The 14,761-nt window shown below is 40.2% G+C and overlaps 3 protein-coding genes and 1 long non-coding RNA gene across 5 annotated transcripts; all 4 read left to right on the top strand.

Annotated features, from left to right (window-relative positions):
- Positions 1 to 172: 172 nt before the first annotated feature.
- On the top strand, positions 173 to 4,213 carry c1galt1lb (core 1 synthase, glycoprotein-N-acetylgalactosamine 3-beta-galactosyltransferase 1, like b). The gene is made up of 5 exons (XM_077726344.1): positions 173 to 384; positions 550 to 635; positions 702 to 950; positions 1,799 to 2,463; positions 2,878 to 4,213. The coding sequence occupies exons 3-5, from the start codon at positions 740 to 742 to the stop codon at positions 3,160 to 3,162; spliced, it is 1,161 nt and encodes a 386-aa protein (XP_077582470.1). The 5' UTR covers positions 173 to 384; positions 550 to 635; positions 702 to 739; the 3' UTR covers positions 3,163 to 4,213.
- A 1,527-nt stretch (positions 4,214 to 5,740) lies between these two features.
- On the top strand, positions 5,741 to 8,066 carry apof (apolipoprotein F). 2 transcript variants are annotated; one of them, XM_077726342.1, is made up of 3 exons: positions 5,741 to 6,114; positions 6,146 to 6,175; positions 6,291 to 8,066. In XM_077726342.1, exon 3 carries the CDS (start codon positions 6,292 to 6,294, stop codon positions 7,537 to 7,539), a length of 1,248 nt encoding a protein of 415 aa, XP_077582468.1. In that variant the 5' UTR covers positions 5,741 to 6,114; positions 6,146 to 6,175; position 6,291; the 3' UTR covers positions 7,540 to 8,066. The 2 variants fall into 2 exon arrangements, with proteins under 2 accessions (XP_077582468.1, XP_077582467.1); XM_077726341.1 differs by having other exon boundaries at positions 5,741 to 6,175.
- Positions 8,067 to 8,449: 383 nt separating this feature from the next.
- Positions 8,450 to 12,759, top strand: LOC144203585 (proliferation-associated protein 2G4-like). Its single transcript, XM_077727106.1, has 13 exons — positions 8,450 to 8,688; positions 9,249 to 9,377; positions 9,529 to 9,634; positions 9,742 to 9,811; positions 9,919 to 10,011; positions 10,097 to 10,160; positions 10,419 to 10,497; positions 10,667 to 10,745; positions 10,870 to 11,003; positions 11,108 to 11,202; positions 11,289 to 11,416; positions 11,625 to 11,678; positions 11,790 to 12,759. The coding sequence occupies exons 1-13, from the start codon at positions 8,607 to 8,609 to the stop codon at positions 11,850 to 11,852; spliced, it is 1,176 nt and encodes a 391-aa protein (XP_077583232.1). The 5' UTR covers positions 8,450 to 8,606; the 3' UTR covers positions 11,853 to 12,759.
- Positions 12,760 to 12,929: 170 nt separating this feature from the next.
- On the top strand, positions 12,930 to 14,210 carry LOC144203186 (uncharacterized). Its single transcript, XR_013327618.1, has 4 exons — positions 12,930 to 13,043; positions 13,144 to 13,170; positions 13,564 to 13,586; positions 13,954 to 14,210. It is a non-coding gene; the product is annotated as an uncharacterized LOC144203186 (long non-coding RNA).
- The last annotated feature ends 551 nt before the right edge of the window (positions 14,211 to 14,761 follow it).

Here is a 14,761-nt window from a genome sequence, read left to right as displayed (position 1 = left end):
TTGGTGAGATCACAATGAATGAGGATCAAAATCACTTTCCGCAGTGCCCATTTTCTTAATCTTAAACCTATTCGCTTGCTTTGCAATGTTAATGTGACCATTTAAATTCTTGAATATGTTTTGTTGATCAAAAAAAAAGAAGACATCCCACTTGACAGAGTAAAGGTGGCCCTCAGGGGGGCGGGACCTGTGACGTCACGCAATAGCGGAAATATTTTCTCTGACAACTGGTTGTACTACCTTCTACTTTTAGCATCTAATTGCCACTTAGTTTGTTTCACTTCCGTTATCGCTCTTAGCTAAACATTAACGAAGCTTTTTAACACCACGAGATCGACATCCACCGAGTCTGTCACGTTCGTATAAACTTCAGTGGCTTTCACGGTTAGCCGTTAGCTAACATCCAACTACTCAATTAACCCCCTTAACCGTTTAAGTTATACGACGTGATTTCTTCGAAATAATTAGCTTGTATTCCTTTGTCACTGTGGTTTCTATCTTGTGGCATCAACGCGCCGAGCCTTAACCAAACCATCCCGTTTGACATAGGATGCCGGCTCCTCTGGTCGGTTAACCGGAATATTCCACGGTTTTGAGGGACACGGATGCCATGTTGTCCACGATACGCCTACCCAGTAAGTACTATAAACCACTCCTTTCTAAACTGGGACTTGACATTCACCTTTGTTCTTTCCTTCGAGTTCTCGGCTGACGGTGACACACCAGTCCCACTTCCACGATGAAATCCCTGGCGTCCAAATTCTCCCTGTGTGTGGGTTTTCTGGTGGGATTTGGCATGCTTTACCTATTTATACGTGAAGTAGGCTACGACAAGACGTTTTCCCTGCACCCGATCCGAAAATTGGACGACCACCACGATGACCTGGATGAACAGAGGTGGAAGAAGGAGCGATTTGCTCTCTTTAATCTCCAACACCCTCATCATACAGGTAAATGTGTTTCTCTAAATTAACAGGATAATCAGAGATGTGTAGGGTAAAAGATCAAATTTGTGATCTAGTTGGAATGCCTTTTGGAGTATGGTTCTGACATGTGGTTTGATGCAAAACTGATTTTTGACAAGTTTGACAACTAACCCTGTGCCTTTGATTTGTTGGTATCTTTTGGACGGCAATGTTTGTAAGCGGTAGACATTAAGTATAGGTTAGTGATACTGTAAATATGAGGTTGGACAGGTTGAGGATCCATTAACTCTTTTTCTTGCCAACATATCATATGGTTGGATTTCTCCCCCTTCTGCTTTGGTTTGAACGTCAAATTGAATTGAAAGTAAATATTGTTTCAGATAAAAGTAGTAACTTGTTCTTTTCAATGATTAAAGATCAGCCAAAGAAATAATGAAATATTTTATTCATAGTCTTATATTTTCAATTTGAGATTGTGGATTTGATTGAGTTTTTATTAACTTTTTTTGTTATTATTGTTATTTTACACCATACCAAATCTCCTGCACCCCTTTCAATCATGTCAAATTGAGCCAAGGTGGTCCTTAATTTAGGAGTTAAATACGTTCCATGACCCAGCTCACCGGGTTGAAAAGTCTTACGGATCGGCTGTCTACAAGATTAACTCAAAGAACCGCAGTCCAATAATCTTCCCATCCGCAGGATAACTTGAAACTGTTAAACTGCTTGTGTTTAAGTTTTCAGGCTTCAAGCTTGTATTATTGAATTTAATGTTTTTTGCTACATTTATCAAATTAAAAAAAAATCCCATTTCATTCAAAACCAAAAAATCCCAACTCCCAACAAATACAGTTCTTTATTATTTTTTTCAGGTGAGGACAGCAGAATGGCAGATGAACTTTACAAAAAAGTACGTGTTCTTTGCTGGGTGATGACCGGCCCCAATAACTTGAAGACCAAGGCTCGCTTGGTAAAGGACACATGGAGTCGGCACTGCAACATTGTCGTCTTTATGAGCTCTGTCGACGATCCTCACTTCCCCACCGTGGGTTTGGGTACAAAAGAGGGCCGCGATCAACTTTACTGGAAAACCATCCGGGCTTTCCAATACGTCTACGAACATCACGGCAATGAAGCCGACTGGTTCCTCAAGGCGGACGATGACACTTATGTAATGGTGGACAACCTGCGTTGGGTCCTTACCAACCACACCCCGGAAGAACCCATATATTTTGGTCGAAGATTTAAGCCCTACGCTAAGCAGGGCTACATGAGTGGTGGGGCGGGCTATGTCCTGAGTAAAGAAGCTCTGCGACGATATGTAGAAGCATTTAAAAACAAAGTGTGTACTCACACTAGTTCTGTGGAGGACCTGGCTATTGGCCAGTGCCTGGAGAAAATTGGAGTGCTGGCAGGAGACTCCAGAGACACTGTCCAAAGGGAGACATTTCATCCCTTTGTACCTGAACAGCATCTCACTTCAGTTTTTCCCAAGAGCTTCTGGTATTGGAGTTATTGCTACTACCCCATTTCACAGGCAAGTAAAGTATTGTTTCTTGACAATAACCAGTTCACCACTTAAATTGATTGGAGTCCTATCTGATTTTCTACACCCTAAAAAATGCCCTAAATCTGTTTTGAGGACAAAATCTTTGTCTATTGACTTACTTAACTTCATTTGCATATTAGTACCAACAAACACCATGAGGTCATAAAGTACCATTGAAAACTAAGTACATTTGCTCATTACTTCCTTGGGACGCGACCTGGATTTGAACCCAGGTCGCCCACTGTGAGGCCGAAGCACTAACCACTCATCCACTGGGCTGCACTGTGTTGATCTTGATAGTAAATATTTAGTTTGAGTGATTGATCAGGCAATGGTCATTTCACAGTATGAAAATGAGATAATGTTTTGGATTCTGTTTATTGATTATTTGTTTCTCTCCAGGGTCCAAACTGCTGCTCGGACATGTCTGTGTCCTTCCACTACGTGTACGACAGCAACATGTATTTACTGGAGTACTACGCCTATCACCTCCGTGCCTTTGGCTATAGATACCGATACCAGCCTCCGGCCCCTCTCGGCTACACTTATGAGTCGTTAAGGTCTAGGGATGATAATTCTCCGAAAGAAAAGAACAATGATTTTTCACAAGAAAAAGCAGAGAAAGAAATTGTAGTTGGTGAAAAAAAATCAGACGCTATTCTACCTACAGTTGCCAAACAAGAGTAAGATGAAAGAAAGGATCGGGGTCTCGGAAAAACCCCTCGGCTCATATTTAAATGGCACTAGTTTAATCGTCTTTACCTGCAGACTAATTCAGCTGCCTTCTTTGAAAGCACCATTTGTATCATGTCAACCAGCTAGAAGAGTGCCATTGTTAAAAAATATTTAAGTTAACAAACCAGGTTGGACTTGATTCTCACGTTTGTTTTTTTATTGCCGCCCTACGCCTTGAACTAAGCAAACAACAGTTGTGTAAGCTGCAGGGTCAGTGAAATCATTGTTGGAACATTTCATCATTTTCCATTCAGTTAGGGTTGAGCCTTCAAATAATATTTCTTGAGCAAAGAATCCGGAAAGTTTAGGAACTGGCGCAGATGACTGTAAAACTCTTATGCGTCAAATGACTGTGTTTGAGTAAACAAAGTGCAACAGAGAGAGGAAAAAAATAGAAAAAAAAACCTTCACATTGAAATGCACAAGCCAGCAGTTTAAAAAAAAATGAGGACGATATGACTGATTCTTGACTGAAAATGAGAGTAGCTTTGTTTTAGCGAGCAGATAATGGAAGCTGAGGCCACATACTCAACTTTTGGAAAAGTTAGAATAGACTAGTATATAAAAGCTTGATTTTAAGGGATAGGCTTCATGCTGGCGAGATCACTTTTGAGCGCCCTGAGGTGGCAGAATGGGAATGCGGCATGACAACCAGGCGAGACAACTTCGTGTTGTGTTGTTCCAAAACCACGTTCAGTATCAGTCTTTGTGGTAATGACACCAAGCCGTATTTTGATTGGTATGGCTTGGTCAAAAACTGTTGTAAAACAGGACATTTTAATTGCCTGCCTGATACGGTTGATATTGATTTAATGCACTCTAAAACCCGAGAGTTAAATGTCTCTCAAATAAAACCTGTAAATTTAACTAAGGGAAGAGAAATCATATACTTAAGAGGTAATTTTTTTTTTAATGGTAGTTGCTGCAACATCAAACATTTTGCCCTTTGTTATTGTTTTGTTCTCAATTTGTCCAGTTGATTAAATCACCAATTTGTCGATTCTTTGGACACAAAATTGGATTTAAATTGGAATTATACAATTATTATGGTTTGGTTTATAAAGTACATTCAATAGAATTCAAAAAGGGAAAATTAAGCCTCCGCCCATGATGTTATAGTCTTTAATTTAATTGCTAGTTCAACTTTTCTTATGTAAAGTGTTTGGGAAAGTCCCTTTTCTTTTCTTCTATGTGTCTAATACTACCTCCTAAGGCAGAAAAAAGGGCCAGGTTAATTACACCTTGATGACACGACAGTTGATATTAAATGTAGCTATGACACATACATTTTTAATAATTATAAGTCAACAATTTGTTGTATTCTAAACACCCCAAAATGCACTATGGTTAAGATGTGTTAAGCTTCTATTAACCACAAAATGAAGGGACGATAACTAAACATCTGTCATCCGATCAGAAGAAAAATGAAGTTGTGGCTCGACTGCACACTTAAAGGATTTAGATCCGTCTCTGGAGGTCATGTCGCTGGCTTGGCTGGCATTTCTTATGGCAAATGCAATGTGTGTGTCTGTTAGAACCAGTCGCACACTTGAATTTGCATTGGAACGTCACCTTGATTGTACTTGCCAATTAAATCAAGCCTTCCAATAATGAGCTCGGCTTTGCATGCCCACCAATGACTTCCATTTAGAATATGTTTTATTGCAGTGTTGATTTTGAAAATGTGGTTGACCTGTTTTTCTTTTGTAGCTTTTGCAATCTAAGACTGTCAAACCAGATATGCTTATGCTTGAATACATGAAAGTTACAGATGCGGTTTTAAAAAAAAATGAAAAAATATAATTTGTCAGGTATTTTTCCCAAAAAAGACCCCCCGCAACCCCTCCGAATGTATGTATTTGAGACTATTTTCCTCGCTCGTTATGTGAGTCCGTATTCAAATGCCTTTCTGAACTGTACCTGCACAGCCTCAGTCCAAGAACACGTTAGACTTTCCACGTCAGTTTTCTCCGTGTGTTGAGAACATAACTCGTTTTGTACGTGGAAAGTTTTTGTGATGTCTTCGTTATAGGCAATCCGTAGACGTGTTTTGTATTCATCTTGTACGATATTTTATAATGATACTTGTTTCGGAAATTAATCATTTATTAAAACAAACTTGTGACTTAATTGAAAGAACATTTAAAAAATTACAGGCAGGCATTAAGTAGACGTTAATTTACATGAACGACTATTAATGTGCAGTTTGTTATCAAGAGTTGATAGTTTTCATGTTCCATGATTTCTTAATTATCAACACCTTTCTGAGCCATTTCTATATCGATACAAGAACTCATTTTTCTCTACCATCAAAATTTATAGTTTTCTTGACAATCGTCTCCCAATAACAAATCTTAAAGTTGTACAGTACTTTATTTATGTTTGTAATGTATTTATGATCATTTTCAATTGAGTATTTTATAAAGCAAGTGTGTGGGCAAGCTGTTTGCGATGACTTCTACCTTAATCCCTAAGAATAAAGAATATTTTATTGTAAATTTAGTTCATGTTTTTTTTTTTATTTGCAAGGACATTTTGTGTGTGTATCCATTTTAAGGACTAAGCTCCATATGGCTCACTTGCTTTTCAAACTACGGAAAATAAATCAGCTAGGCATGTGGGGGAGAGTGCTTTCAAGTATTTGGGTCAAAAACAAAACCCGGTGAGGGGATGAGAGCCGAAACAAAACAGCCCGAGAAACACATGGACTTTTACCACGTGAATCAATATTCCAGACCTCAGCTCCATTGTTTCCGATGGGGCCAAAGGGAAGCTTGAACAGAACAGTCAGAGGAGGGCTTTGGGATGTCTTTAAAAAGAAAGGGATTCCCATTGGTGGCTTGGAGAAAGCCTGCTTGGAATTTTAGGCAAACTCGTTGGGTAACAAATACAAAAATCCTACAGGCAGCAGTTTTTTTTTTCATTTTCATTCCAGTCTACCGTGTGGAATCTGCTTCGAGCTGAGGTATGTAAACAGTTTTAATGATAACAACATGTTCGAAGCTGATATGATTAATGTAATGTGCTGCTTTTCCCCTTGTTGATGTTGACTATGCTTGTTGTTTCTGTCATCAAATCAGAATGATATCGTCCAAGTTCAAGTGGCTGATCCTCATCCAGCTCTTACTAAATGAACAGGCTCTGTGCAGCGTGAGACCTTCGTCGTGGTCAGCGGCAAGCGGCATTCTCACAGATGGGGTGATAGACAAACGACATTCTAAAACACAGTTGCAATACAGCCTCCCGTCCGATCCTGACTCGAGGTTTTCACTTGCAAAAAATGGCCCTGATTCAGCCAAACTCATCGTATCGCTTCTGAAGTCAGGGCTGCAAGGGAAGATCGCCAATCCCCCCAATGAGAGGAATATAACTTGTGGGGAGTTGCTCTCGGCCAGTGGTCTGGATGACCCTTTTGCCTCCAGGTTCCCTCAAGAGCTTCTGGGACTGTCTTTGGTTCCAGTGTTGGTGACACTAGGCTGCCCGCAGGAGGCGCAAACTCTTGTGGTCAAGCTTTATGAGCTGTTAGGGGTCGCTGATACTGACGAACTCCTCCTGGAAGTTGCAAACCTGATCCAGATGAGGACAAATCTGACATCTGAAGCCACGACATCCACTCAGGAGAGCGATCAAGCCGGCCTAGACGCGGTCATGTTCAACATTCAGCAGTTAGCCACAGTGGGAAAGGGATTGCGGCGAAGTAATAAGAGGCAACATTGCGATGGTTGGACACGGGTCGATGGAAGTGCTCTGATCGGAGTAGTTGTCCAGGACAGCCAGGGCGGGTTGGAGGAGGCCATGGACACTTGTGAAAAGCTGGGGCTCGCTTGTGCTGGTGTCAGCGGCGGTGGTTTCCCTGGACGCTATCAGGCGGTGTTCAAGAAAGGGAGTCGAGTCCTACCCTCGCAGGCGACAGACTGCTGGATCCGTCAATGCGAGGCAGAGCTCTCAAGAAATAGCGCCTCCTCTCCACGGCTTCGACGCAGCCTCCAGAAAAGCTGTATTAACCAAAATGAGGAGCGTGTTTACCGAGTGATGGAGTGGATCCCCGCAGTCAGCACCCTCTATAATTTGGGTACCGCGGTGTATTACGCCTCGGTCAACTGCTCCGAGACGGCAAAAGAACGAGCCGTTCTGACTGCCGTCGACCTGGGCACCGACGCCCTCATGGTCGCCACGGGCGGCGCCGCCGGCATTGCCGGTTACGCTCTCGGGGCCGGTGTCAAGACGGGCGTCAAGGCCGGTGTCAAGTACCTACTCAACTCTATGAAGAATGAAGACGTGTTGGTCAACCAGTCTAGATCGGAGGAAGGTGTCTTCACTGTTCCATAAACTAAAGCTGCAAGGGCCAACCAAACTTCACGCTTTTGTCAGAATTACTACTTTCTATTTTTCTCATATTTTTGTGTTCATTCTCCAGAGGCATCAAACTTTACGAAATATTTGACTACATCAGAGAGGTTGAGAATATAGAATAATTAGTTTTAAATGATGATTTTAGCCTTCTGCTTTGCAGCTGTAGTTTTTAAATAAATAGTTGCATGAGTTCATTTCAGTTAGTAAGTTGTCCAATATATATTTTGCAGTGGAAATTTAGATGGTACAATACTGAGTTCATAATGGAGGGACCATTCATCTGCTGTACAGTTTATTGTTGAAACAGTTGCATGTGAGTTGGAGGATATCCCAGTGGACTTTGAGCTTGAGGTGGGGAAAACCCGGAACTGGTCGGGAAATAGCAGTGCACCTGCATGCCAGCTGCCGTTTACGTTCAAGTGAATGTGATTTTATGTTTTGTTGACTAGTAGTACAGATGTAGTTTGCACTAGTTCTTATTAAATGGAGTCATTTTTGAAAAATGTTTGTGTTTATTTATCCAAAATAGGCATGATGTGACTAATGAATGTAATGATTTTGTTTTGCTTAAATCTACTTTAAAAACTTGCATTAAGGAGGTTGCCCAGATATTATACTTTTATTTGGTTGCCCATATATTATACTTTTATTTGAAATTTATTTTGACTACATCCTCTATATTCCCAGTATTGTTATATTGACATTTAGGTTATCAAATGATGTTCCACTAGTTTAAAGTGCTCGCCTGTGCCACATACAATATGGCCGTCGTAATGACGCTTTCTAACAATCACACTGCGTGTCGTCTGAATGTCTATCGCCCACATTTTGGCGGGTCCTTGGCGTCATCATGATAGAATCATCATTTCCTCAGTGGGCGGGGCAAAGGGGGCCGGCCTGGCGAGCTGGCGGGGTTCGGTGTGGCTCAGCGGCAACCCGGCTGAGGAAGCTCTCAGAGGAGTTTGGTCGTCGACACCCACCCGGACCGGAGACGCGCCATTAGAGGCGCTTTTTGCCCGATAAGTAACTGCATATCCGTCAAGATGTCTGACGACGAGCAGGAGCAGACCATTGCCGAAGACCTAGTGGTCACCAAGTATAAGATGGGGGGCGACATAGCCAACCGTGAGTGGTCGCCGTGGGTGCTACTCGAGGGGGCCTGTACAAGATCAGCCATGTGGTTTACACGGGAGGCACGCGTATTTGAACCCAGCTAGCTCCCTAGCATGCTAACTAGCAGCTAGCAGGTGCAAGCAAGGTTCTTCCAACCTCGAACGCTTGTTTTGAGGCAAACTAGCAATGGAGAATTAGCTGTTTTATGTTAAACCCAAATGTACTTGAACATGATTATTTTTCTTAATCACAAACTATTTCTTAATAACTTTTTGTTATTTACATGCTTATATGTTGAGTTGCATGATAAAAGTTGTTCAGAATTACATTCAAGTTATGAATGCAACAGTATACACACGTTTTATAAACTCAGTTCAGGTGCTTAGTAAAGGTAGTTTGGATTTGATACTGACTTTAAAAAGAAATCCACTTAAACTAAATCAGAAGTGGTAGACGTCATGATTAAATTGGCTTTATATTAACAGGTTGCAGAGGTGCACATCTTTTTTTTACATTTGTATTCCTTCTTTTTTTTCATGGTCTTCTAATTCACTTTTTCTTCCAACCCCCAGAGGCTTTGCGTCTGGTTCTGGAAACAGCCAAGCCTGGGGTGTCTGTCCTCAGCCTGTGTGAGAAAGGTGACACCTACATTATGGCAGAAACTGGGAAGGTCTTCAAGAAAGAGAAGGACATGAAGAAAGGTACATTTTAGTCACTGCACCGTTTGATCCCTGATCCATTTTCGTGAGCAACAGCTGTTTCGCTGTTTACATTTTTGGTGACTCCGAATACATTTTGTTGTTAGAAAAGTCTAGATAGGCTTTACACAGTTTTCTTTATCTTCTCTTTTAGGTATTGCCTTTCCGACCAGCGTCTCCGTCAATAACTGCGTTTGTCACTTCTCCCCGCTGAAGAGTGATCCTGACTACGTGCTGAAAGATGGAGATTTGGTCAAAATGTAGGCTCATTGGATGTTCTTCCATCTTTGAATATGCTAATTCATCTGAATTCTAATCAAGCCTTTTGATGTCAGTAAAATGTATCTTCTGTCTTGACCTTTTCCAGTGACCTGGGCGTTCACGTAGACGGCTTCATTGCCAATGTTGCTCACAGCTTTGTGGTGGGAGCGTCAAAGGTGAAGACCGTAAACTTCCAAATTCTTAATGACAAACTGCAGTGCAGTGGTATTATTTGTCCTCATCTTTGGGGAGCGTGTCTTGAACTTTTTGACTTTTGCTGCAGGAGAAACCCATCACAGGCCGCAAAGCTGACGTCATCAAAGCGGCCCATCTGTGTACCGAAGCCGCTCTTCGCCTTGTCAAACCTGGCAACCAGGTATACTTGATAAAGAGTAATGTGTCATCAATGGAATGGAGAAGTGGACATAATCAGATAATAAATGCTTTCATTCGAATTGCAGAATACTCAAGTGACAGAGGCCTGGGGCAAAATCGCTCAGTCATTCAAATGCTCACCCATTGAGGGTAAGTCCTTTTTTGGGAGAATGATAAACTGTATCTGTATTTTCTAATAACATAATATTTTTGCAGCAAGTTGTGTTCTAAACCAATTTCTGTAATCCATCACCAAAATTGATGACAGCCACTTCAATCATTTACCATGTCAAGCAGATTTCATTTCATTTAATGATGTTAAATTGTCAAGTTTCCATTAAAATCTTCTTATTAAAAGTAAGTAGACTTGGACCTTATATGTAAATTCTCTTTTCTTTTGTTTTAAAGGTATGCTGTCTCATCAGTTAAAACAGCATGTTATTGATGGAGAGAAGACCATCATTCAGAACCCAACAGACCAACAAAAGTTTGTTTTTCTATTGAGTCAATTACATTTTTAATGAGATTCCTTTTTTTTTGTCCGGGGAGTTAGTGTGCTACGATAAAAAACACGAGAGGCCATTTCAAGAACATTTTAGGAAAAAGCAAAGTGTTTCAATGCCATCCCTCAATTTTGACTATTTTGTTAATTCCAGAAAGGATCACGAGAAGGCAGACTTCGAGGTCCATGAAGTATATGCTGTGGATGTCTTAATCAGCACTGGAGAAGGAAAGGTCAGTAATACTAACGACGATAACAATGTCAATTTTTTTTGCTCCCTGAAAATCATCCACCTTTAGCGGTAACACCATTTTTTTGTAAATGATCATACAAAATGTCCATCAAATCTACCACCAGGCCCGAGATGGAGGTTTGAGGACCACCATTTATAAGCGGGATGCCAGTAAGCAGTATGGCCTAAAGATGAAGACGTCACGTACGTTCTTCAGTGAGGTGGAACGGCGTTTTGATGCTATGCCATTCACTCTCAGGTAAACAAAAATATATATTTTGTTTTAAATAGCTATTAACAACTGGTATAACTCCAAAATAGAATTCAGTACTAGATGTCCTTGTCCTGTATTGCCTCATTTAGGGCCTTTGGAGATGAAGCCAAAGCCCGGCTGGGAGTTGTTGAATGTGCCAAGCATGAGTTGCTGCAGCCCTTTAGCGTCCTACATGAGAAAGAGGGTAATTATTTCTCCCAACATACACATTTTAACTCTTCAGCATATGATTTTTTTTTATCTTACTTTTTACTGAACTCTTACTTTCAGGAGAGTTTGTAGCCCAATTTAAGTTCACAGTGCTACTAATGGCCAACGGCCCTCACAGGATCACCGGCGGACCCTTTGAACGAGAGCTTTACAAGTCAGAGCATGAAATCCAGGACGAAGAGCTAAAGGTACAAGTGAGCTGGTTGGGTCTTGTTAAGCGGGGTACACGCACAGTGTACCCATTTTAAACCTCTTGACCTGGCGCTTGATTTAACAAATAGAAGAGCTCCTTGACTTTGGAATAATGCTCTAATTGACATTATGCATGTAGCCTGCTTTATACGATACACTGTAATGTTTGATCCTAACACTTGTGTCTCTTTTTTTTCTTTTTAGACTTTACTACAGAGCTCTGCAAGCAGGAAAACACAAAAGAAAAAGAAAAAGAAGGTACTTTTTGAACAGAATCGTGGCAGCAGAATCCTTTTGGCTCTCAGACATTTTTTTTCAAGCACTGTCAATTTTTTTTTTCATCCACTTCTTTGCCGTCACTTTCCACAGGCTTCAAAGACAGCAGAAAACGCAGCAGTTCAGCCGAGTGAGGAAACAAAGGCATCGCAATAAATGACTGCCTTCACACATGTAAAACACATAGAGAGGAAGAAGACGACCACGCTGTCCTCCAGTCATTCTGAAAAACTGATTTTACCTTTCGTCCAATTGATAAAAACAAGATCGTGAACTGGAAGGGAATATTTCATAAGTGACATTTTGTTTTTTGAATACATGGATGCCTAACCCTTTACTGCATCACAAACATAATTGAAAAGAACTAACTATAAGTGAATGCTTTTTTTTCTAAAATTTAATCCCCACTCACCGTCCTTCTTACGGTACATCCAACCTTTAAAATATTTTAAGATGACGTTGGGCATTAATGAGACTAACAAAGTGTTTTTGATCTTCATTTGCGATTAAAGAATTATTGGAGCAGTTGCTTTCAGCTCAAATGCAATTGGAATGAATACGTAGTCGGAGACCATGTTTCTCTGGATGAACCAAATTCACAAATCTGTCACTATGTCTTCTATTTATTCCAAGGGAAGTGCGGTAAAGGGTTATATTTGGTGCTTGTCACTCATGAAAACTGTCCATATGGGGCTAGTAGTTCTACAAATGTACAATGCAAATAGAGTATTTACAAAGGTTTGTAGTATCGTCAACAAGTGCATCAATCTGTTGGGATAGTATTTTTCAAGAGTAGTCCCACTTAAACAAAAACAAAAAAAACAGGTGTTTGGGAACAAATGCTGAATTTACTGCCAGTTTATCCATTCGGGAGTAGTTATGCAGGTTTTAAGCGTCTGAGGGAAAAAGGCACCTCATGTTTTGAGGAGTGGAGATGTTCTGGGTTCTTGTTTGTCCAAATGTGCACTTGTGCATTGTAGCTCAGTCAGTGGGCAAGAACTTTTCAAATAATGACAAATGTTTTCATATTTCTTTGTTTTCAATAAAGGCACGTTTAAGCCTATCATTTGTGATTTTCGTCTATTTCTAATATTTTCTTTAACATGTGTCATAAATGGTTTTATGATATAGTTTAGTCTAGCACGTAATAACATAGAGCAAAGTAGATATGTAATTGTATCATTCGTGGCCATAAAGTAGTTGACATCAATAAAATTCATTAAAAACTACAATTCCTGTCATGCCAAAGTAGTCAAACGATGGCGCTTGAGAATGACATCACGTTTCTTATAAATACCGCCCCATTCTTGCGTCACATCCTCTTTCCATTGCTCTTCTCGCTACGAGGTATTGAAATGTCTTTCTTCTCATTGCAATCCACTAAAATCCTTCAAATTTAATCGACATCCATAAACAATAACATATTTTCTTTGCTTCTTTTGAACAGATCCTTCTCCACACGATGAGAGCTAAGGTAAGATTGCCTCACTGTCTCGTTTTGAAACGGCAGAAAAACGATAGGCGTTTCGGTTAAATATTTCTTGAATTGACAAAGGAATCGACAAAAATTGTCATGTCGTTGTTATTGTCTTCCAAGACTTGTGGCGTGTAAAATAAATGTTTATTTTTCCTTTTTGCGCCACTAACTGCACGCTAATAATGCATGTAGGGCCCACTGCGCCTCACGTTCGTTATAAGGAAGAAATGAAGGCTTTACTTTTGTGTTTTTGGGTGTCTTCGAGTGTTCAAGAAAACGACTATTTTGAAAATATGGCATGTTGTTATTACAACTTCAAATGTTTGTTAACTGGTTTATGGCACATGTAATGCACGTGTTGGTTTACAATAACGATTTCTTCTCTTGCAGTGGAGGAAGAAGCGCATGCGCAGGTAAGCAGGAAAGTATTTATATTATAACAAGAATTTGGATTGGGGTTAGATGCTAAATTGCTAAGTAATGCTCAGGGTTTGGATATGAAATAAACATGAGACCTATTTTTGTAAACGCCCAATAAGGGACCATAATTGCATTTTTCTGAAAGATTGTTTTATTTATAACTTTGGCAAACGTTGACCTTCAACCTTTGGTTACTGAATAGGAAGAACTGCTGCAAGACTGAAATTAAATAGCAATTGTTGATAAAAAGCTTTTGACTTGGGCAAATATCAGTATTTTCTTTGCAAGACTATTTTTTATTAGTTTGATTACTTTTTTCTTCCACTTGTTCTAAATTACAGTTTTCCCCTCACTTTCTAGGCTGAAGCGTAAAAGGCGAAAGATGAGGCAGAGGTCTAAGTAAGCCCTCATCGTGCCAGCTGCAGCCCGTCGGACCTGCTCGTGTGATTGAATAGGATGTGGGCCTCCAACTTGGTTCCTCGCCACCACACGCCTCATCCATCCACCTGCCTTGGCGATAGACATCAGTGCTGCAGCGGTTTTCGTTCATGGACTATAAAACATCTCGTTTGTCCTGATATGTCATTTGGTGTACAATAAACACTGTTCCAAACTTTCCTACAAGTCAGCTTCTTCATTGGTGAATTTGTGATGATGAATAAGAATCCACTTTGAACATGGGATCATGGAACACTTATATTTATGTTACCTTTATGGTCCAGATAAAAACTGAGGTTCAATAAATGTAATTTGCATTGAAATATAAATCAAAAGACTAGTGTGGATACAAATGCATGTGGTGTAGTTTCTGGTAAAGCCCTGCTCTATAAGCCAGTTGGCAGGAAAAATATACACAAAATAGTTAACTGGTAAGTCAAGATGAGCATTCCTCATCTCAGATGGCAGAAGAACAATTCTTCCGCCTTTAAACTTTTTATTGGCTTTTGTGCATATATACACTCGAAATTAATTAAAGATAACTACCGAGATAAAGGCCCTTATGTGCCTAGTGTTGTCAATAAAAAAAAATACGCTGCAGAAGTGCATTTTATGCAAATAGCGTGAACATTTTCTATAAGTAACAGATACATAGATGGGAAATTCTCAAGATGTTTTTCCCATGCTTTTTGCTCAGAAAAAAGCACACAAAGATCAACATCATTAAACG

This window comes from Stigmatopora nigra, chromosome 10, assembly GCF_051989575.1.
Source record: "Stigmatopora nigra isolate UIUO_SnigA chromosome 10, RoL_Snig_1.1, whole genome shotgun sequence".
In the NCBI taxonomy this organism is placed as follows: domain Eukaryota; kingdom Metazoa; phylum Chordata; class Actinopteri; order Syngnathiformes; family Syngnathidae; genus Stigmatopora; species Stigmatopora nigra.
Note: the sequence above shows the minus strand (reverse complement) of the source record. Positions and strands in the feature narration are given on the sequence as shown.